The sequence below is a fragment of the Bombus vosnesenskii genome, unplaced genomic scaffold (assembly GCF_011952255.1).
Source record: "Bombus vosnesenskii isolate JDL3184/JDL3185 unplaced genomic scaffold, Bvos_JDL3184-5_v1.1 scf7180000013267, whole genome shotgun sequence".
Classification (NCBI taxonomy): Eukaryota; Metazoa; Arthropoda; class Insecta; order Hymenoptera; family Apidae; genus Bombus; species Bombus vosnesenskii.
The window spans coordinates 49,394-73,042 of NW_022882927.1; the positions used below are offsets into that span (position 1 = coordinate 49,394).

At 35.5% G+C, this 23,649-nt stretch overlaps 1 protein-coding gene across 2 annotated transcripts in view; it reads left to right on the forward strand.

Annotated features, from left to right (window-relative positions):
* The first annotated feature begins 1,820 nt into the window (after window positions 1-1,820).
* Window positions 1,821-23,649, forward strand: part of LOC117230502 (tubby-related protein 4) — a 28,895-nt gene continuing 7,066 nt past the window's right edge. Inside the window, exons 1-9 of one of the 2 annotated variants that reach the window (XM_033488053.1) lie at window positions 1,821-2,465; window positions 11,280-11,447; window positions 18,634-18,816; window positions 19,662-19,769; window positions 21,140-21,305; window positions 22,040-22,308; window positions 22,408-22,496; window positions 22,592-22,726; window positions 23,244-23,643. In XM_033488053.1, coding sequence (XP_033343944.1) covers window positions 2,370-2,465; window positions 11,280-11,447; window positions 18,634-18,816; window positions 19,662-19,769; window positions 21,140-21,305; window positions 22,040-22,308; window positions 22,408-22,496; window positions 22,592-22,726; window positions 23,244-23,643 — 1,614 coding nt within the window. In that variant the 5' untranslated portion in view covers window positions 1,821-2,369. The remainder of the gene's footprint in view (window positions 2,466-11,279; window positions 11,448-18,633; window positions 18,817-19,661; window positions 19,770-21,139; window positions 21,306-22,039; window positions 22,309-22,407; window positions 22,497-22,591; window positions 22,727-23,243; window positions 23,644-23,649) is intronic. The other variant, XM_033488052.1, reaches the window with a different exon arrangement.

Consider the following 23,649-nt stretch of genomic DNA (forward strand, 5'->3'; position numbering starts at 1 on the left):
TAATAGCGTAAATGTTATAAATTAATAGTTTAGACGTTATAAATTAATTATTTAAATGTTATAAATTAACAGTTTAAATGTTAGAAATTAATTGCTGAAATGTTATAAATTAATAGCTAAAGTGTTACAAATAAGTGGCTTGAATGTTATAAATTAATAGGTTAAATGTTATAAATTAATAGCTTAAATGTATAAAATAACAGTTTAAATGTTGTAAATTAATAGTTTAAATGTTATAAATTAATAGTTTAGAAGTTCTAAATTAATTGCTTAAATGTTATAAATTAATAGTATATATGTTATAAATTAATAGCATAAATGTTATAAATTAATAGCTTAAGTGTTGTAAATTAATGGTTTAGACGTTATAAATTACTGGTTGCAATTTTGTTATTTGATTTTTTTTTATTTACCTTATATTTAAATTCTTCTTCGATGTTCACTCTCCGGAATTTCAGGCACAAAAGAGCTCGCGCGCGACTTCCGTGTTCCTTATATACCTTGACAAGATGCCGGTTTGTTAATCAAACGGTAACGATTTTTTGACATAGCAGGAGACGGTTTTTCCATTGTAACAAAATCAAATTGAACGATTTCTTAATGTTTATCGTAAATTGGCATCTTTTACGATATCCATTTTTAACATTTTAATAGTTTCTGCAAACTAAGACTAAATTCACACTTCTTTAATATAACTGTTCGACTACTAATTAGTTTGAACAAAAAGGGAAAAAAAGCCTAACGGCAGACGATGACGTTACTGTGAAATAAGTTAAGGTATTAAATAATCAGTCAGATAAAATTCATATTAAGCGTTGTGTTACATTATCGATATTCATTCATTTACTCGTGCTAATTGCGAAATAAAATGTTCTACTTCTAGAATAACACCTACATCACTGTCTGCGATATTTAAAATTCTTATTTAATGCTTATTTAAAAGTCAGGTACCTTTTTAATTCCTCTCAAGTTAAACGAGTAAATTTACTCGTTATAATTGTAACATAAAATGGCTTTTTTCCTTCAATACCGCCTGCATCGCTATACGTGATACAGATATTAATTATGTAGCGAATAATATGATTAGCTGTAATCATGGTTAGGTATTTCTTCGTAAGATCTATCAAAGGATCTATTAGGCTATTAGCGAGAGACTAATTGATTCCTTGAAAAATGGTTTGACTGTTATAAATTAATGGCTTAAATATTATAAATTAATAGCTTAAATGTTATAAATTAATGGCTTAAAAGTATAAATTAATAGCTTAAATATTACAAATTGATGGCTTAGATGTTGAAAGAAGAATGTTGCCGCCATAGCTAAGGGTTACCCCAGTGTGCAACTGCGGGCGAAACGACTATCAACGCCTCGTATGATTTCGAGGCTGTAAAATGGTGATGAGAGCGCGCAAAAGCTTTTGCAGCAGATCTAACACAGCGAAAGGCCGGTAGGTGGCCAGAAAGGCAAGGAAGCGCGGCGCGCAATCAATAAGCTTGCAAAACGCGGTGCGGCTATGCCTCGTGCGCGGCAGCTTCGACTGAGCTTTCAGTCGGACGTTCGGCCGCGTTGAAAGTTCACGAAGTTCGTTTGCTAGTTGTTTGATTGCTCGTTCGCTTGCTCGCGCGCATCTTGCCGCGTTACATCGGATCGTCGTCGTCGTCGTCGTCGTCGTTGTCGTTGTCGTCGTCGTCGTCGTCGTCGTCGTCGTCGTCGTCGTCGTCGTCGTCGTCGTCGTCGTCGTCGTCGTCGTCGTCGTCGTCGTCGTCATCGTCGTCGTCGTCGTCGTCGTCGTCGTCGTCGTCGTCGTCGTCATCGTCGTCGTCGTCGTCGTGGCCAGGCTACGTGGTGGTGGACCTACAGCAAGTGGGAAAATGGCGACCGTGATGCGATATAAATGACTTTGGACGAAAACTCAATCGTGTAAGCCTGGCGTGATTCATTTGAAACATGGGGACCACGGCGTTCTCGGAAGACTAAATGGTTATCGAATAAGATGATTTCGGACGAAAATATTGCCTGTGTCTAGGACACTCGTTTGATTTTTCATGAAAACTCGTCCTTCCCTTATAGAGATGTTTCAAGAGAGTTGGAAGGAAAGGAGCCGATAGACATGACTGGTATAATCTGATCAATATGGGAAAACTTGACAGTTTGGTCGCGTACTTGCTGGAGAATGAGTGACGGATTTAGACTGGAATTCGATTGTCGACCAACAATCGACTCGAGCTTAAGAATGGATATCTGTAGAATGGACTAATGGTATTAAAAGCTCGCATGAGGTGTTCTTCATTTCTTAGCTGAGTGACGATTGCATTGATCGATGCCTGCTTCGATGGCTTGATAAACTTTCGCAACTGTTAACGCGATAATGCATTTGTACTTTGAAAGGAATAACAATGCCAAGTGCGATTGTAACATCTTGTCGCTCAGCTGGATGGGCAAGGTGCCGGACGAGTCACCGGAGGTACGTGACTTACTCTTTCAACGATTCCGTGTATTTTTCAGTGTTAATTGGAAATAATACATTACCTGATACATTACAATGATGTAAAAGAGGTTCATACTATAATAATTGATATATTATGGATTTGATTTAAATTACGTAGGAAAGTATCGAAATCACACTGTGTATCTGTTGTATGCAAAGTGAATTGATAATGAGACTAAAACTGTTCAAGAGAGAGATTTAAATATTTTATTTTCATAACAAAGTACGAGAATAATTAGATTGAGTGAAGAAAATGTTCAAAAGGTTCGATTAAGCATAAAAGATTTTCATCATTCCAGAATTGATAGTAAATTCTTTTTACCGGACATAAACAAAAAGAAAAAGATGGATTAGACAACAAGAGGTAGATACGTTTATTTGAAGCAACGTTTCATGTTTATTCTATATAGCGTAAAAACTAGTAAACTTCATGAGCTCCAAATAGAAAATTATTTTATTCTTCCTGCTAAAAGATGTGTACCATACCGACAGAATGAAGCCTAGCCTAAAATATCGTTCTAACATATATATATATATACTAACATATATACTGCTACATATAGCTATATAGCCGAATCGAGTCAATAATCTCAATATGACACGATAAGATTATGCCAACGGTCACACTCAGTATCAGCAAATGCTATAAAAGTCGATATATTGTGTTTTCACTATGGTAATTTTCTTCAATTGTTTTTTATTTATTGATTTTAAAACTACTAAAATTCGCCAATATCAGCTCTAGTTTTGGTAACACACCAAACGCGAGTCATTAAACACAAACTGATAAGTATCACTTTTCACTATGATTGGCGTCATTAAAACTCTAGGTAATATGGTCTTTGCGTTGAATGTAAGCAGACCATTCGATTCATCATTTACTTCCTACTTCTACTTTCCCTGTTTTCAACTAACGTGAGACAAAATATGATTAGCAATTAACTACACTGGTTATGGCAGCGTCTCAAAGATACATATCACACAGGATAAACATAGCAGTTATAAGAACCGCGTTCTGCTACCGTACGTAGAAACGTCGAATCAATTTATCATTATTTGTTCTGTGTAAACCGGTTAACAGACATTGGACGCGGCATGAAATTATCGTACCGATTCGTTCCTAGGCTGTTGCGTCTTTCGATCGAGTTTCCTCGACAAGAGCATCAGATCGAATTTACCCCGTCTCGCATCTTTTTAAAGTGTTTTCAAGATGAAAGTCTTGTGATTCGATGATTACACTTTTATTAGGAAAAGAGGGTGGTATGGATTTTCTTGGACAATTATAATTTTGCAAGAAACTCGCTTTGATGATTTGAATAATAATTAAAATAAAAGAAGGAGATACGTTAAATAATAATAGGTATTTATATTGCGGACAAATTGATTCTTAGTTACGACTGACTATACAGGAAAAAATATTAGGATATATTAAATTCAAATATGATATTACTTCGTTACAGATAATTTAAGTATAATTACATAATAGATAATTCCAATCTTTATCAGGTACATACATACATACTTAAATTCATCATCTCTAAGCCTATTCTTAAGACTACAATATGTAATTAGATATCAAAATACTTGATTGTTTGCAGCGGTAATTTTTGTTTTAAAAAATAATTGCTTAGTGATATTTTATTTTTACGAGTGACTGCGAAGAACAAGATTAAATACGTATATTTCAATTATTTGCCTGGCACATAGTGATGAACATAACTTATAGGTAAGCATTAGCATACCCTTTAAAACAAAATAACTTTTTTAAGATTGGATCAAACGATTTGATGTCTTTTTGAGAAGTTACAAGGATTAGTTTATTTAATGCTGCGTGAAAAATTTTGAAAGAATTGTAACTGCTCGGAATCGTGGAGGAAATAATAGAGGTGAAATTTTTTGGCTGAGTCTGTAATGAAAATTAAAAATATGTCGAAAGTTATCCCGAAAATTTTATCACAATCGGTTAATGTTACCGTGAGCTATAAAAATGATGAAAAATGATGAAAATTGCAGTTTTCCACGACTTTCGACCTATAACTGTACTATTATGTTTAAAGATTTTTACATCTATCGGCATCCACCAATTGTTTCTGCATCGACAAATTTCGATGAAATTTTCATTGTTTCGTTGTATTGAATAAATTTTCATTACAGGTTCAGAAAAAAAGTTTGTAAAAAGCGTCCTTTATTATTTTTCTCGCGATTCCGAGCAATTACAATTCTTTCAAAATAAATATTTTTTACGCGTCACACCGTTGTTCGTTTCTAAAGAAGTTATTCCTTTTCGAGGGGTGCGACAATACTTCTGTTCAGCACTTTATATGTAAATAGAAACTTGAAATAATAAATGGAACATTCAACAACTATTCTCCATGTAAGAAACGGTTTATGATAAATTTTCATACTCGGCTTTCTTAAAAACTAAATCTCGAACGAAAAAATGTTCTTCTATATTTTCTTCTTATTTTTCCATAAGGAATCACCTTACGCCCGTTTGTATGTACGTGTTATTTGGTTTGTTTGTTTGTGCATTCTCTCAAAATATATTTTAATGATAAAAGATCTTAGACCTACCAATATAAAACTGGCTAGTTATGCAGCAGTTTTCAGCGTCCTGTTTCAATCTTTTAGCCAAATTGTTGACCGATAGATATGAAATGGATCAAGATTATTTCGAAATTTTTGTAAAATGATAAGTAAAATGATATATCAGTATGTGTATAACATGTGATTGACTATTTTATTGGAGTTGCTTTGTTGATTTGGACCGATACAGCTTTCAACGGAAGGCCATCGACATATTCATTAACGTTGCATGCAATATTTTCAAATGATACACGTGAGTGAAAGTCATAGATTCCGTGCGAAGCCTAACTCTTTCGTCATCCGGTTAGTAGGAAAGAATATTTCCTTCGATTTTAAAAGAATGTATAAGTGTAGAGAGACCTCGTTGCTTTACGATCCTATATAATGATACCAGCGAGGATTTTGGGACATGGCATCACAGCGTAGTCGAAGGAATTGGAATTCGTCGCGACAGAGCGGAGACGCGTACGTCACATAGAAACGGCTTAAGTTGGTCAAGGGAGCGGGAAGTTCGAAGGGGTGACGAAACACACATACATGTGTATATTCGTATGTAATCAAATCGACCAGGCAAAAATGAAGTTTGTGCTTCGTGTCTCGAATAGTAGATCTCTCTGCGATTCAACAAAACAGCCATTTCTCTCTTTTTCACAAACGTAATTTGACACATACGAGCAATTCTTGAAAGGACGCGTGATGGAATCATCAATCACAAACTACGAAACGTTTCTAACTTAAGCGATACAATATTTATGGAAAGTGAAATGCTTGTGTTGGAAGTAAGTGAAAGAAAGTCGGATCTCTTTATTCGTTTTTTCCTGTATGACTTTCTTCCTAATTAATTAAATTAATATCTTTAATTAAATTATTACCTTTTTATACAAATATTAGCTTCGATGGAATCCATGGAAAAAAATTACGGTAAAGATACAGTTTCTGTACTGAATTTTCGACTTATTTTTTTAGAAAAGTCACTCCCCACAACTGCAAGGACACCCTCTGTAATTAATTATTTGTAGCGGTTAAATCAGATATAAAAAAAAAAACTATAATCGTCGAAAGACATTTCTTAACACGTTCAGTGCGAGATCGATATATGTATCGAGCGGAAGATGCGCTTGTGTAATGAAGTTGGAACATATATGTATCAAGCGGCCTACGACCGGGCGACGGCCGCTATAGATCTTTATGCTAGATCTCCTATCGCCTTCTAATCATCTTCCAACGATCTCTGTTTTGTTTCTACAATGTCTACTTGTCAACTACTGTTTCTACTGCGTTTGCCTCCAGAAACGGATCGGTAATTAAATCTCGTGTGTTATTCTTATAATACAGACCTAATTTGTGTCTTCATTTAATTAATTCATTCTTTGATGACGAACTCGGTACATGTATCGACATCGTTGTTTGTTAATTGATTAAGTTGATTAAGTTAATAATTTCAACATTAAACAAAACATAGGTAATTATTGAGTTCATATACCTCGCCGATTTCAATGATTTTCGAATATATTGTCAGGAGCATGATTCTGAACAACTTTTCCCTATACGTATAACCATCGCTGGGCCTTAGTTTCCGAAATTTTTGCAAAAAACTTTTGGTACCACTGCAGTGAATGCTGCCAATAATTGTGCGTCCGTTGTAGAGTATGCCCCTTGGAGCAGCGCAACGGCGCGGCTATCGGATAAAATAACGCTTAACCCAAATGTAATTCTTATTTTTTGCTTATAGTTTATATGTATAGGTTAAGTGTCATTTTATCCGTCCACCATGGGCTGCCCTTCAACCAAACTAACGAATACGCTGTCACTGTCATGCAGTTACCGATGAATTTCCAATGTATGGAAAGCGACGGAAAATATATAGTGAGTGTAAAAGTGTACTCTACTTGTCGGAGGGATTTCATCGGGTCACATCGAAAAATCGTTTAAATAAACCATTCGATCTTTTCCGTTTTCGATAGTTTCGTTCTTCGATAGAAGTAACACAGAACTTGCATACTTGCTCTTGCATTTACAATTAATGTAACGCGAATATGAAACCACGAGTCGTTCTTAACACTATCGACAATTTATTGACCCAATTCCTTTTGGAAATCCATTAAGACATGTGGTTCTATTGCTCTTCGTCTTAAGCCTTAAGCCAGCCTGATTCTTTTTCCCCCAAAATTGCTGCTTTCTGCGCGAACAAATTGACATTTCCACAACAAAATGTTCTTTTCGACAAAACGATTCACAATTTCATGATAGCGAAGAAATGCTGAAGATTATGAATGGAATAGAAAGCGCGATCGTGTTTCATTTGAAGAGTGTTGATCGCCCCCTAATTAGATACATATGTACTTCGTAAACTATTGTGAGTTACTCGGATCTAGTTTATCCTATCGATTAAAAGGATATCGTATATCGGGTGCGGTTTTCATTGTGGGTTGATAGAAGACTGATAAGTTTCTTCGCAGGTAGAAAAATATTAAGGGACGTGGAGAATTTTGTATGGTTTTATTCGAGTATACTTGTGATAATGATGGGAAATCGAGAATATTGAAGCGACTATTTGATTGTTATAATCGCAGTGATGATGGTACGCAAAACATAGGAGTAAAGACAGCGAAAATGAGAGAAAGACTTCCGGAAAGATATTATCAAAGTTTAATAATTACGAATGTAATAATTAAGTTCGTTAGGTAGTTGATTGTTAATCGATTGGTTAGTTAAATATCAGAACAGTCAGGATAGAATCATCCAACTAGATTAAATTTCTTGTAATTACTAATTTGATTATTAATTGATTTTTAATCAATTGATTATCAATGAAACATAAGTTTTAATATCGTTTATTATAATTAACTAATTAATTAAATTCATTAGCTTTAATTAGTTAAGGAATGTGGCCAACCTGTTGATGTGTCACGTATTCTCTGAATTTGATGATTTTGAAATACGTTATGAAGCTCAGCATACCGAACAACTTCTTTCTATCAATATAACCGACAGTCGGTCTTAGTATTCGAGCTATACGCAAAAATATAGTTTTTAAAGTGGATTGGATTGGTAGTGGTACTAATTCGGCCGTTGTCAGGCGGTCGGCTAGCATTTAACTGCATAATTACTTTAAAGAATAATTGATTAAATTCGTCGTATGTCAATAAGAGTAATAAAAAAAGATGAAAGACGTGTGGAAAAGAAAAGAGATGTTAATGTTTTGCCAAGTTCCTAATCTTGAAGCATATAATAAAAAATTAGCAATTCGGTGTTGGAAAATGGTGTTTAAAAGTTGGAGCGATTCTTTGTCCGGCTAGTGAACGGTCTGAATGGTTATAGTTGGTTGAAATCTGTCTCGACGACGCGACGGCCCTTATTTTCTTCTTATTTTTTGTAAGGATTCGCGCTGGTTGGAGTAATTACATGCACATAATGACAGGTCCGAGGGTGAAACCCTTGTAACATTGAATACCCCGTCACCTAACGCAGCCGCGCTTAAGCGGAAGAGTTACGTGCCAACGAATAGTAATACATACCAAGCTATAGTAAGTAGATTGTGTTAGTAGACACGTAGAATGTAGAGCTGTGTGCGAGTTCACGCAATACGGTGGTGGCGTGAGTGTAAATCCATCCAATATCGAGAGGAGTGCCGAGAGCTGGCCGAACGCAAATTTTTCTGGCTTGCTGATCGATCGTGAAGATTATTATTCCCGTTTCAGTTTAAGGAATGCGAACGTCAATGAATGAAAGCCAGTGAAGAACATGGCCATTGTTATTGAATAACGAACTAGAGCCTGATACGAATTGGATAGAAAATTTAGCGATGCAAATACGCGGTTGTGTGCTTATGTCGATATCTATTTATTTTACTTTAATTGTCAGTAACAAAGCATAAGCCGCATATTAATGTTCGTATATTTTTGTTTTTATTGTATAATATCTATTCAGACACGAAACAGTAGAAAGAGTGTCTTGTAAGTGTTTTTGCCCGAATTGAACTGTTCGATTACTATTATCATCATTATCAAATAGATGATATCATGAACGAATTTGTTGACGTTTCATTGATTAAGAGCTAAACTTTGCTTATACGGTTGCCTTGATAGTAATAAAAGGCAATGATATACATATGTACGTACATACGTACATACATACATATCATGTACTGTTATGTGACATGATAAACTACGTTCTATATTATTATTAGAAACTGCGAATGGGGTAAGATACATATAAACTTGAACGTGTGCTTGTTTAATAGTATTTTTTAACGGGCCGTAAAATGTATACCAGAATTTCATGCTCCTATTTTACGACATGTATGTCGAGTTCCCTCTTTCCTCTTTTATTCTCTTTAATTATCGTTACACTGTTGATTTGAGATTCTATGCCTTTGTTAAGCAGAAGTAAAAAATAATTTCGCGTTCAGCTTAAGAAAATAAACTCTCTATTCGAATAAAATTTCGATACAAATTACAATGTAGACACTTGATAATTAGTAGAAATGTTTACGTAATTAATGTCATATATACCTAAGTAATATAACCGCTCGAAAAACAGCACGAACTTATGGGATGACCTAATACAATGCTTAGTATATATGCGATATGTCGTAATTTATGAATTACGATACTCTTAACTAAAAATGACTAATCCATGTTATAAAACAAAAGATATGTTTTGAAGGAAAATTTTGTATTACAGCAAGTATGTAAATTAATTCCAAAGTTCGGATCTTGTGGTATTTATAAATTCAATTTATTGCATGACATATGTTGATTTCAAATTATTCATTTATATACATAAATATATACGCGTGGATCGGTACGTGCTTGTTTGAATTTATGCATAATGAATTCATAAAAGTCCCTATACACACGTTGAAACATGTTGCGATGCATACATCTTTTATGCTTTTAGACTTTTAGACTACGATGGATTTTTAGACTATGGAAACGCGAGCCTCTCATGGTTCACTTCATAGCATCGTGCGGTCTCTTTGATGCGGATTACAAATGGACGCGTTGCGCAATACAACGGGTAGAAGGAGAGGCAGGCGCGCGAATCTGTACCATGGACACTGCTATAGAGGGTGGTACCAATACCGAATGTAATTTATAGTAAACTCTCGTCATTGTATTTTGTGTTTCAATTCTTGGGCGAACTTTGTCCAATAGATTAATAGATGCTGAAAAGTAGAACCATTCATATATAAATATTTCTGTAATCACTCTATTCGTTCGTTTTTAGTTCTTTTAATAAGGCGGAATTAGAAAATCTATTTCTCTCAATTGACCATCTCTTTATTCATTAGTTTTTGTCTTTAATTTTGCATTTTTTATAATCGACATACCTCCTATCGTTGTGGTAGGTAATAATACTGAAGTCGGAAAATAATCAGACATTTGGGAACACGTGTTTCAACACGTGTTGATACGACAACACCACAAATTACGATCTCATGAAACCTAGAGTTGTCGGTGCATGCATCACTACATGTTTTAACATTCCGTCCATTTTCCTACACCAGAAAGATGATGTTTCTTGTGAATTTACTTTCATCCAACACTAATTTCTTGTTATAACCTCGTCGCGCGATAATGGCCATTAAATAGTGTCTATGTTAGAACTGCTTGGAATACATAATGCAGCGACATATCGCTTAAAACACTTTACAACTCCTAATTCCGATGCCGGTAGGTGTGAAAATCGATGCTAGCTCGAATCTTCTCTTCGTACGCTTCGTAGTGTACGCATTGTACAGAATGTACATCATGTACACGTATGTACAAAATAGGTTATGTATGTATACGATCGTGTGGATCGTATGTTGAATCAGAAGTTTGAAATAAAAACTTGTTTCATTTAATAATTTAATCCACTATTTTAACGTTTTCAGTTTCTTGGACGATCGTTTCAAAACATTGAATTACATTACCAACGTGCACTCTACTTCTATGATGTTTTCAGAAATATGAACGTAGAGTAACAAATATTAAGAAACCATCAAAACCTGCTATATGCGATTAAAAGTGTAATATATCCTTCAAAGGATTTATTCGATATAAAACATACATATTAATTTATTAATGATAAGTGTATTAGTCCAATAGTGTGTTAACAGTGTTTAAAAATTATAAATTAGATCTATATCTATGATTTAGATCTTCCGATAAACACGAAGTAAACGGCAATAATGGCGGTTTCTCTTGTATTTACCAGGACGACGGATGGAAACTGGACCGTACAAATTACTACCAGGAAGGATGGCTGGCCACTGGTAATGCTCGTGGTCTGGTGGGAGTGACTTTTACTACATCCCATTGTCGAACGAGAGCCACAGAACTTCCGCTAAGGGCAAATTACAACCTTCGAGGCCATCGTAGCGAGGTAAGTTTTGTTTCGTCTCGCTCGCGTATATACATTTTATTTTTCCCCTCTCTCTCTTTTTTCTGATCCACGCGACCGTAGTGAACACAATGAAAGTGCGATGTTCACAACAAAGTGTAATTTCATTTTCTCTGTACCCCGTTTCCGAGCTACTCAAGCGGTTAATAAAAAGCGTTGACCTTTTTAATTCCTGGCATATTCTTACGATCTCTGTGGAAACGATGTCAGCCTGTGAGAATATTGATTTAAAATGTTTCCGAGTCAAGGTCGCAAGTGCTTCCCTGTCCAAGAATCAAACTTAGCTCGGCTCACGTTCGAAGACTTTCAGTTAGAACCGCAGTTAATTCTGCTTAATTACTATTGATTCTCATTGTTATAACAGAGGCTCCTCAACTGAAACTTGATACAATAGTTTCTTGTTTATAGCGAATAACGAAACAATTTTCTCTAACTAATATACGTTGTATTTTATATACGTTTTTGGTATAATCAAGAGTGAAAACGCAGCGTAATAGAATAAAAAAATCAAGTCTTTCCAAGTTAGTCTCAAAGGTGATAAACGTCAACAACGCAAGAAATCCTACTAGCTATGATGTTTTAAGATGTTTAATATGTTTAAAATATTTTTAATCAGTCCACTAACAACCGCTAACAAAAGTAACTGAGATGATCAGTAAGTTAACTACGTTGATGTACCCGGTATACTACACATCGTCGTGTATGTCTGTCAATCATATTATCGAAACCATATAAAAAGTCACGACGAGCGTAACAACGAACATTTATATGTATAGTGAAAGGTATGGGTAGTCTGAGGTATAGATCCATGAAAAGTATAGATCTTGAAATAGGCACATTTGGCCCAGCTTATTGTTTATATGAACAGCTAAAATAAGTAAATTATTGATTAAATTGTACGTGTTAAATATGGGCATACATATTTTGGAAAATTGGAACGATATATTGCCAAGAAAATAAAAGAACAAAGATGGAATAGTTCAAACTGCGCGTGAATATAACAGCTACCAACGAATCTCCTATTACTCTAGCCGACGTATCCGAGTTTTGTTTTTAATCGTGCTATACGCTTCGTGTTTGTCCATGAGGTGTATATGAGAGTGTAGCCATCCTAGCGCGGTCTAATACGAATATGTCTTGTCCGAAACATGCCGTGCAATATCCGATTATTTCACGTTTATGTAGAATGAAACAGAACCAGAACATACGGAACAAAATAGAGAATGATAACGAGTCAGCGATAAAAACGCCGTATTTATGTTTTATATAGCATATACATATATTGCTGTATGGGTTTTATCAACGGTAATGTAGTCCTTCTGTGTTTTCATACAATTTCTTCCTATTAACCAACTATATGAACTATATGAACCAACGTATCGGTACTTTGCAGCCAAAGGAGGTTCGATTTTATGTTTCAACCACGGCCTCTCAATACACTAAGTCACTGGTGGAACACGTTGACAGGTACAGTCGTGATACGAGTACCCAACAATTTTCAATCGGCGAACCATTTTGTGACGCTACAGAACGAAACCCATGAGGAGCTATAGAACATTGTGCTAGCGTATACAGAAGCCAGTCGGTTGCATGGCAGCCCATTAGATTAGATGATGCGCGAGCGCGTTAAATCGAGAAAGAAATTGAAAGGATGCGAGCCATGAATAATACCAATAAACAATAAATAATATTGGATAAAAAATATTTTCGACTCGTACGGAATATTTTGGGCTAGGTGATGTCAGTAAATCGATATTAAGCCGTAGGCTCAGTAGGCTGTTTTAACGAACTGCAACTGTTTCGCAGCTCAATGTCGTGCAATTACATGAAATACATATTTCGCGATAGGTTCACAGCGCTGCAACGCGACGGCAGCGTCACATGTATTTCAAATCTTCCATCAGCTCGTCACATACAATATGTATCAATATTGCCAACGTGCAATCCACTGGATTTTCACTTTCCACGCATCCATTTCTTGTCCCATTTTTACATGTTATTAGAACATATTTCACCATTCATATAACATTTAATCATCTTTTCGTCGTGAAATCATATTTTTTGATCGCGTCTTTATTTTCGTAGATACTCGAGAACCTACTTAGAATTATATATGTACATATGTACATACATACCTGGAGGGAGTATTAAAGATAAGCACATACGCATCCCCATTCTACCATTTATCTTGTCTCGTGGTCTTTACCGTGCTTTACAGATGCAAAGGAAGACCGCTGTGACTGTTCGATACGTTTACTCCTTCGGGAAACGGGCAATCGAAGTTTTGGTCTGACAATGATTCCCGGTGACTGAACATCGCGCCAAAGCGACGAATGTCTCACCGTTCTTATCAGTATTGTCCCGGTTATTATAGCGTTCACCACTTTTTACGGAAGGAAACCTTTTTAACTTTAATACTTTAATATCCTTGGTAAAAATTGTCTCTACTACATTTTCATTGTAATATTTTTAGATTTCATTATGCGTCGTTCAGTAGCATTTTATTCATAGCATAATGCAATAATATAACACACCGAGTCCTCCACATCCTTTTTAAATGTGAATAACACTATTTACATGAATTTCAGTTTCGTGCTTTTCGTGAATCATAGCAAAGGACTAGAACGTGTCCTTTTCATTCACTTCGGTCTACATTTCAGAGTTTAAGGGTAGCCAACGTGGTATCGATCTGGCACGCAGTGCTGTTTCAGGATAGTGGTTCTCAATCCTGTCTTCAAAGATATTCCAATTTCAAGCGCCTTGATTAAAATCGAAATGGCCTTCTTTCATTGTTCCTGTGTATGCCGAGTTGACACAATGTCAGTGTGTATCATCTAACGTCATTACCTAGTTCGCCGCTCGATTGGTCAGTTCAACAATCGCAAATAACGGCTACCTAATTATGTTTATACGTTAAATTTCAATGATTTGCTCGAGTTTATATACTTTGAACAGTTTGCATTTACCTATACATAGTACGTATGTATCTGTAAAAATATTATAATTGAAATTAAAAATTTTTGGAAGATCAAACGATATATTATTGTGAAAAAGTACTTGAGATAATGTCTTGAAGAATGTATATTTTAAGCCCAGAAGATGATAATTACTTGTTATGTTCTATTTACTATTTCTATTTGACTTCTAATCTTAAAAGATTATTCCCTTTGAAATTATGTTTCAGAATAAAAGAAATATTAAATGTAAATAATAAAATATTAAATACATCGAGTTATATTTATTTTCTGTATGCACATGGCCAACTTTATTGATTTGTAGCGTTATTTTAATATATGTATCTACTTATGTAGTAAGTAACGATATATACATATTGTGATTTTTACTTTGTACATATTTATTGAACACGTTAATTTCAGTTTCCTCACTCTGTTTTACAAGTGTACAGAATGGCATGCATACACATTGTGTATATGCTCGTAATTTATTAATGAAAACTACAGGACCAGACGATATAATACCATTTATTGATTTTATTTATTATGCTATATTTACCTCTATTATTAACTGATCATTCCTTTTTTGACTCCAAACTCCAAAACAAGTTTAAACAGGTTTAAATATTTGACTCATCTATTCGCTTATAATTACACACAATTAATCGATCTACTTATGAAACATATGCGATACGTTATGAATATTATAAACGTTTGGAAAGTGGAAAGCAAATAATAATAAATCTAATAGTACATAAAAAGTATCGCTAATGTTAATAACTCCTTTACCTACATAACCACCTTATTGTTCTCACCTGTTGCTCAATAGAAATTCTGTTTCGATTTCGCAAAACTTTGATGGACAACTATGGGTTCTATGTCAGTGCATAATACGCTTTAAAATCGTTTTCACAATAAATTCTATTATATCGAGCAAACAAACGAAGAAACATGAAACCCACCTGTATCTTTCACCGTGTGTCTTGTCAATATGATCGTAAACCGTAAACCTGGAGGAATCCACCGGCAATCTAAGCTAATTTGACACAGCAATTTTAAGCGGTATTTGACGGGTTACTTATTTCCACATTTGACATTCCGTCGAGACATCCGTCGTTCATTCGTAACACCGCTACCGAACAGAAACCGTTTCTACTGAGCTGTTGCCCACCAGAATTGGACTACACAATCTTATTGTACAATAAAAAAGAAGAAATGCGATAGGACACGTAATTATTTCGATAAATTTCTCGAGGAATGTAAAATGTAAGTAAACATCGCGCGCAACGTCAAAACCTAAATCTATCTAGACATCTAGACTTCTAGACAAACGAACCCCAGGCGGTGATCGATAGGAAGAGAATCGAATTTTAGCTAACCAGGCCGAAGAAAGCAATCGTGCAACAGAATCATATTATTCTGCAGATAGTTTCATGTATAAGCGGACACTCACAGGCACATGCATGTATTGTCAGTTATTTCTGTTCTAGGCCGTACCAACTACGGTTCGAACCTTTACGAATCAATACCACGATTATACGTGCTAGTTTTGCCATCATAGCTCATTAATCACAGCTTGCAATTTTCACATTCTCTTATTTCTAATTTCACAGCTACCTTGCAATCGTTAAATTGCAATTTTCTTTATTTTCTATCTTCCTTTCCTTTTTTCATACGACTTTTGCAAACCGAATTAGTCGTATGGAGGAAATAATAATTATTACCCCCTAATAATTTTAGTTAAGCATATACTATGTGCATGTTATTTAAATAAATATTTAAAAATTAGTTAAATCAGTAAGATTAGTCAGCAAAATACGAATTGTTCAATTAGAATATTTAATGTATATAGTCGATTTTTGCCATAAAAATGCTTAACCACAGAGGTAAAAATAGGTATTTGTTAACTTTCTGATGGGATCTTGTCGTAAAATCGTCAACTTCAACTTTTGTAATAAAGGGACGACTAGGCGGAATGTTAAACGAACATTGGTAAGCATTGGATGCAAGGAACTCGGTTAACGAATTCTATCAAAAGAATACGCCGTTCTGAAGTAATTAATTACGAGGAGCGTCCAAAGTTCAAACATGGGTGAATGGATTATGCCCATGACACGAAATGTACACATGACGCGAAATACGTACTTACGCAGGACGTCCAAATCATTTTAGTTTTTTCGTCCGACTACTGCTGACTGCAGATCTAGCAGACAGATCGTTCCACTTTCAAACTATTTATATTTATTTTAATTTATTTGAAAAAGCGAAGTGACGCAGCACGATAATTGGATCACTGGCATGTTCCGATCGTGAATAAATCTTATAAATCTGGACACTCGGAACTTGACATGGTGTGGCGTGCCTGGCGTCGCGTCAGGCTACGACGCGAGGTCATATTTGGACCTGCTGAGACGTGAACGCCGGGACAGAAAATATATCACGCAATATGGAAATCAAGCCAAAAAGAGTAGAGAGATCTTCTCCTTCCAAATATGTGGCGCATACGTTTACCTTGACATTGAAAAAGACTGACTGTGTGAAAAGGAACATCATTGATTTAACGAAACATGCTTGGCTGAGAAATATTAAATACCGCCGCCTTAGATTGCCGCAGTTTTTACTGCAATGCATTAGACGTTTCGAGCGTTATACAGCAGACATCTTCAGCTTGCAAGATGACAAAAGAATGAAAAAACAAAGAAGGAGAGGTAGAAAAGATCCAGAGTTGCATTATGTCTAGCATGCGACACAAACAGAATGCTGGTGAAGATTGAGAAAAGATCATGGAATGGTACCACGGATTTATGCACTTTCGTTCCTTTTCTTTCCCTTTTCATCGAGGGACGCGACGAGTGTTAATTGACGATACGACGCATGCCTAGTTAACTAATTTCTTAGGAAAAATTGAAGGGAACAGGTGGTAATCAGACAATCGGGGGAATGCGACATACCCGACGAAAAAGAAAACAAGATGCAGAGGACATATTTAACTACTCGCGGAGTGTCCACAAAGGATTATGCAACATATATCTAAGCAAAGTTCATGGTATTGAACGAATGCCTGAGTAACTCGTTCGACCGCTGCTTTTTATATTCCGATATAAAAATGTCTAATATACATATGTATACGTATGTATACATTACTCACTTCGAATTTCGAAGGTATCAAAGAAATTGCGTTTGCGTCGCAAACTCGAGGGCTCGTCGCAAACTGATAACCGACTTTGACACCACTTTTTAATAGATTATTAAAATACTAATTATACAGGATTGTCCACTGTAACTCGGAGCCCACGCTCGTGAGAATATTGAGATTGGTAGTGCGAATCTATGAGCTATTGGTGGAAATACAATTAGGTGAGAACACAGCGGTTTGGCTGTCGCAGGGCTTGAAATTAGACGTCGCAATAAGGAGAAGAAAAGAAGGTTGAGAAAGCAAACCTCGCATTTCCGTCCAATGATTTTTTACTTCAATGGCGAAAAATGCAGAGACCGAATTGAAATCTTGACTGCAGTTGAAATCTTTTCGCGAGACACTGATCCCGACATTCGGATTATCTTTCATCTTACGAATGTAATACACCTCTCTAACGAAGAAACAAATAGAAATAACAAAACGAAATAAAGAACGATTGTTCATTGTTTGTAAGCTACTTTTAAGATGAGACAAAAGGTTCGTTAGATATATGCTTTGTAGAATAGAAAAGCAAAAAATTAAAGGTTTTGAAAGTCTTAAACCTTTTCACTTGTTTCTCCTGTAATAGGCGATATTAAAATCAAATTTTTCGGCAATCATAGTTCTAATATTGCCTATTAAAATAGAATTTTTATTTTGAGAGTTTATATTTGAAGGCTTGATCTTAATTTGCCTATGCCGCGGCGATTTCACGCTTGCTACAAACGGTGATTGATAGTGAGTAAAACCAGTCGCTCAAGGCAAATTACACTATGAATGACGAGGCCTTGGTGTTTTCAGGCTATGTAGAACGAACTGACCCAGAACTTGGTTCGGATTAAAGATTTTCACTTTTGGAATACCGAATCGCCGAGAGCAAAACTTTGCTAACTCGATAGAAAAGAAAGGACTAAGAAAGGAAAAAATACAAAAGAGAGTGAATAATACGATTCATTACCGTCGATGTTTAGGTGACAGATGACTTTAACGAAATGTTGTTTATTATTATACATGTACATTAATGAACTTTGTGTTGCAGGTAATACTAGTGAAATGGAACGAGCCATATCAAAAGTTAGCCTCGTGTGATAGTTCCGGCGTGATCTTCGTGTGGATCAAGTACGAGGGAAGATGGAGCATAGAACTGATCAACGATAGAAGCACCCCAGTTACTCATTTCTCATGGTCTCACGACGGACGAATGGCTCTTATATGCTACAGGGTAATTCGTTTTATGAAATGTCCATTGTTGAACCTTTTGTCGAAAGAAAGTTAAAAGATGCATGGAAAACTTTCCTTAGACATGAAACAAAGGACTCGAAATTCATACGATAACTGAATCTGATCTGATTCGTAACTTTCATTCATATAAATAATAAAACCAACGTATTGCATATCCGGTACTTTGAAATCACAAAGTAATAGGAGATTCGATGTAAATGTTGTGAATTAACGTTGTATAGATCTCGAGTTTTCGAAGCTTCAAGGATCAACTTTAAAAGCTGAGTGTGCGTTTTGAAGACAAACATCGTATAAAGTACAAAGCTTCGGCCTTCGAAGGTTAAAAGTAGAAGGCTTAAGGTTTAGCTCTTATGAATTGACTTACTTACATACATACTTATGAATTGTTGACTGACATATTCTGCTCCTTTTCCTTGTAATTAAGTTACTAGCTTTTGAAAAATGATTGTTCATGTGAAACACTCGTTGGAACATTCGAATTAAAGTTAGAAAAGACTATCAATGGAAAATATCAATTTCGTTTACTTCTGATCTTACTTCTAAAATTCTATAATAAGTAACTGCCATGAATTATAAGATCTATAAACAGTTCTTCAAGGTTTGTTTTACAATAATTAGTTTTAGCTATTGCAATATTTCTCCATATTTCTTCTTCTTGCGAAACAATCTCATTATATCTCATAATATCTTGTAATATTTTTATCAAAATATTATAAAATGCTTTTGACGAGAAAGAATAATCACAATTGCGGTACATTATTCTTTCCTGTTTTTCTTTCAACATTTAATTTAAGATAGAAAACGAATAAAGCTCTTCTCCTACAGGATGGTTTCGTGTTGGTTGGCAGCGTTGCTGGTCAAAGGTATTGGTCATCAATGTTGAACGACAAAGCTACCATCACCTGTGGTATTTGGACGCCTGACGATCAACAGGTAAATAAAGGATTACATTATTATGTATGTTAGAACTTTTTGTAGGAAAGACTCTTTACTCTTTCGAGATTCTAGGGTAAGTGATGTGCGGTCTCTCACAGTGTCACAGTCACAGTCCGCTTATAGAAGAAGATCTTTTAGTACTTTAGACAAAGTTACTATTCATTGACAATGGAACGTTATGTCACTTGCCATCGCTAAACTATTTCACGCATGTCCATGTCAATAGTTTGATAATATGATAATATGTCATATCATTGACATTTCATACGCGACTTGGTGTCGCCGGCTATCCACTTTCCAAACATTCGCTGAAGCACCCTGCCGAGGTTCTTATTAAGCCCACGCCCCAATCATAAATTGTGGTAAGGTTAAATAGCGGCAGACTATATCTACCATTATATTATATCACGAAGGTGCATTACCCCTAACTCATTTAAAATCATCAGGGCGACCCTGCTGAGGGACTAATACAATAAAAAAAAAAAAAAAAAATACAAGAAAAGTTCGATAATTGTACAAAAAGATCTTCTGCATTTACAATTGCACATTCGTCGTTTTACTACGGGGGGAAGGTTCCTTTGACGCATCGAGAAGCACGACGGCCCGCTGCGATCGAGTAGTGTAACAAGATCCAATGTTATATATGTCTGAAACAATGTATCCAAGTACCAATTCAAAAAATATAATGTTTTTACTTTTGAACTTTTAGTAACGCATTTGTACGATCTTTCAGGTTAAAATGAGACCAAAACGTGATATAATTTGAATTATATTCACTTACTGATATGCATTTAAATTATCGTTTATTAAGTGCGCAAATATGCTCCGAATTAAATCGTGTTTGGTGTCATTTTAATTAGAAGAATGTAACAAACATGTTGGTAAAAACTTGATTGATCACAAATCGAAAATAAAAAATGATGTCTTTTGATTTAAAGGTCTCGGCTTTAAGTCGTGAGCATTAATGTTTGCCAAATGCTTCCATTCTCAGTGCCGCTTTCTCTGTCACTCGCGTTGTCCTTCTGTACGGCACGTCTAAGATCTCCGTTTCGAGGAATTGAAACATTTCCACCTCCGCATAATTTGCAACATTTGGGTCCTGATTTTTGTGCAATTATCACATTACGCATATATTGTGTAATTTTTTCTCGAAATCAGTGTAAACTAGAAATGTGAAAAAAGCTTTCTTAATGATGATAAAAGTTCAGACCGTGTTACCAATCATCACCAATATTTAAGTTGAGGCGATCAAATATCGACAAAGCCGAATGGCTAAATAGTTTCCATCCAGTTTGTCAGTGGATAAAATTATTACACAAATTAGATTCTCTTTTTAACGCATACGATATTGATGTTGATATTCATAGGTATATTTCGGGACAACGGCTGGACAATTAATAGTAATGGACGTGCACGGAGCAATGGTGTCCGAAGTACAATTGGCAGCGGGTGTCACCTCGATGGCTTGGAGTGCCGAGAAGTTTACGATGGAAGAAGGAGATGACGATTTAACGAATGATAGACCTCATAAAGGTACGACGGTGCGGTGTAGCCTATAAAATAATGTGTTTCAACTATTAGAATCGGTATATTTTATCAGCTTAATATGTGCGAATTGTTGCATTCTAACGAGTTATATACACTTATATGTATTATATTATGGTACGTATTATACATACGTGCAAACACTTTTATATTATATGCGTAGTTTTAATTTTTATATACATAACGTACATAAAGATTTTTCTTTTAATGAGGAAAAGAACGTTGACAACCTCGCACTTTCACTATCAATTAAAAAAAAAACACTGCAGATTTTGATGAGAGAAATTAATCTATTTTATAAATCTTAATAATGTAAAATTTCACTTCTGCTTGGGCCGCAATTTATTAGAACGAAATTGTAATAATTAGGTCCCTAATTAAACGATCTTCCGAATAATTAAACGATTGAATTCATTTATCTGAACTGAAACTTAAGAGTTTCACTTAAGAGTTAAGTAATAAGATTACTTGTACGAAAAATGATAATCGATAAACTTCGAAAGCCATTTGTTCGTTGTTGAGTTCAAAGAAATAGAGTTGCGCATATTGTATAGTGCATATTATATTTAGAATTAATCAATTTACAAATTTCATATACCGTATCGAAGCGCTCTGTTAATAAAGTTTAACTCTTATAGCTTAAAATTATTACCGAGTCGCATCTGTGACTATATCTTATAACGCAGAGTAAAAATATGAAGCGCAAATTACTATGTTTATAGACGATCGAAATTACGTTCTGGCGGTTTGCCTGGCTGACGGGAGCATCGTTATGCTGCGTTCATTCGACGACGTCTCGCCTATCACGATACGTACAAAGCTGAAAGCTCCCTTGCACGCGGAATGGAGCAATTCTAGAAAATTGTTGGCAATCGCGGGAACGAAGGATACGGATAACGGTCAGAATAGCCCGCACGAATACACGAATCTCTTAAAGTTTTATTCAGTGGCCGGTACCCTTGTGTACACCGCTGCGATACCATACACGCAGGTACGTATCTTTTCAGAACGGCAGCCGCGCTTATCTAACCGAGACATTACGATGGTATACGCGTTATTTCTACTCGTCTGTTTCATATTTATATCATAGTGTGCAGTATCGGCGCTCACATGGGGTCATAACGATAGAAGACTTTTCGTTGCGACCGGGGCACGCGTTCACGCAGCATGGGTGTCAAGGTAATACTCCATTTCTTTTCACAGAAGAGCACTGTTACTCTAGCTAATTGTCTTTCATACTCAAGTGTTTGATATACGATGCACACGTTCTACAGACGAGTAGGTTCTCTGCAATTGCTGTCTCGTTTAGCTGTAAGAGCGTCTTTGACAAGGGAATCGAATGTTCAGCAACTTCCATTGCCACCGAGATTAAGAGCATCAGTGGCTGCTCTCTTCGCCAGCACAATAAGGTAAAACGCTATTCCATCTCTGTAAAATGTAAACTGATCATACTTTTTAGAATGTTTACACGTATATATTGTTCCTCGTGTCGAGAAACAACAATAAACGGCAATAAACGGCAGTTTTACTATATCATCCAGACTAAATGTGTTCATCGTCAAATTTTAAAAATTGCAAATTGTAATTTAACCTCGATGAAACATGAACGTGTCCAACTTTGATCTTAACAAATTTAATTTTTATAGAGCATTGTTCTATTTCTAATGAAATATGAATTTTATTTCATAATATATTATTTTATAAACAAAGGTCACTAAAAAAGTAAAGAATAATTCACATCATATAATTATATTTCCCTTCGAAGCTGTTAATACTTACAACAACTATACATATAGATACACAGTCATACGTAATAGTTCATACATAACAGTCGTTTTATACATTTTAATAGTCGTAATTGAAAGACAACAGCTTTACGCAGTTAATAAAACATAAATAAAACAGTCTAATAATATGCATTTGCAGATGTTCCGTGCCAGAACCAAAGGAATTAAGACGTTTCGTGTCACGTCCACCTCCAGGGGGTGGAAGATTACATTGCACCATGCTCAGACACGCCGTGGAACCGGTACCATGTTATACGCTATATTTGGAGTATCTAGGTGGTCTAGTGCCTCTTCTAAAGGGCAGAAGGACAAGCAAAATCAGGCCAGAATTCGTGATATTCGATCCACAAAACCAAGATACTCTTCAAGTCGTGGAAGACATGTCACAGTGTCCATCGTTTAGCGATGGTTCCGATACAGAGAAAGACACGGCCGACCTGTGTGGATCACCCAGGAACAAAAGGAAAAGCAGGAGAAAAAAAGAAGAAAAATCGAACGAAGAAACCGACGATCTTACCTACGTGGATACCTTACCCGAGGTAAAG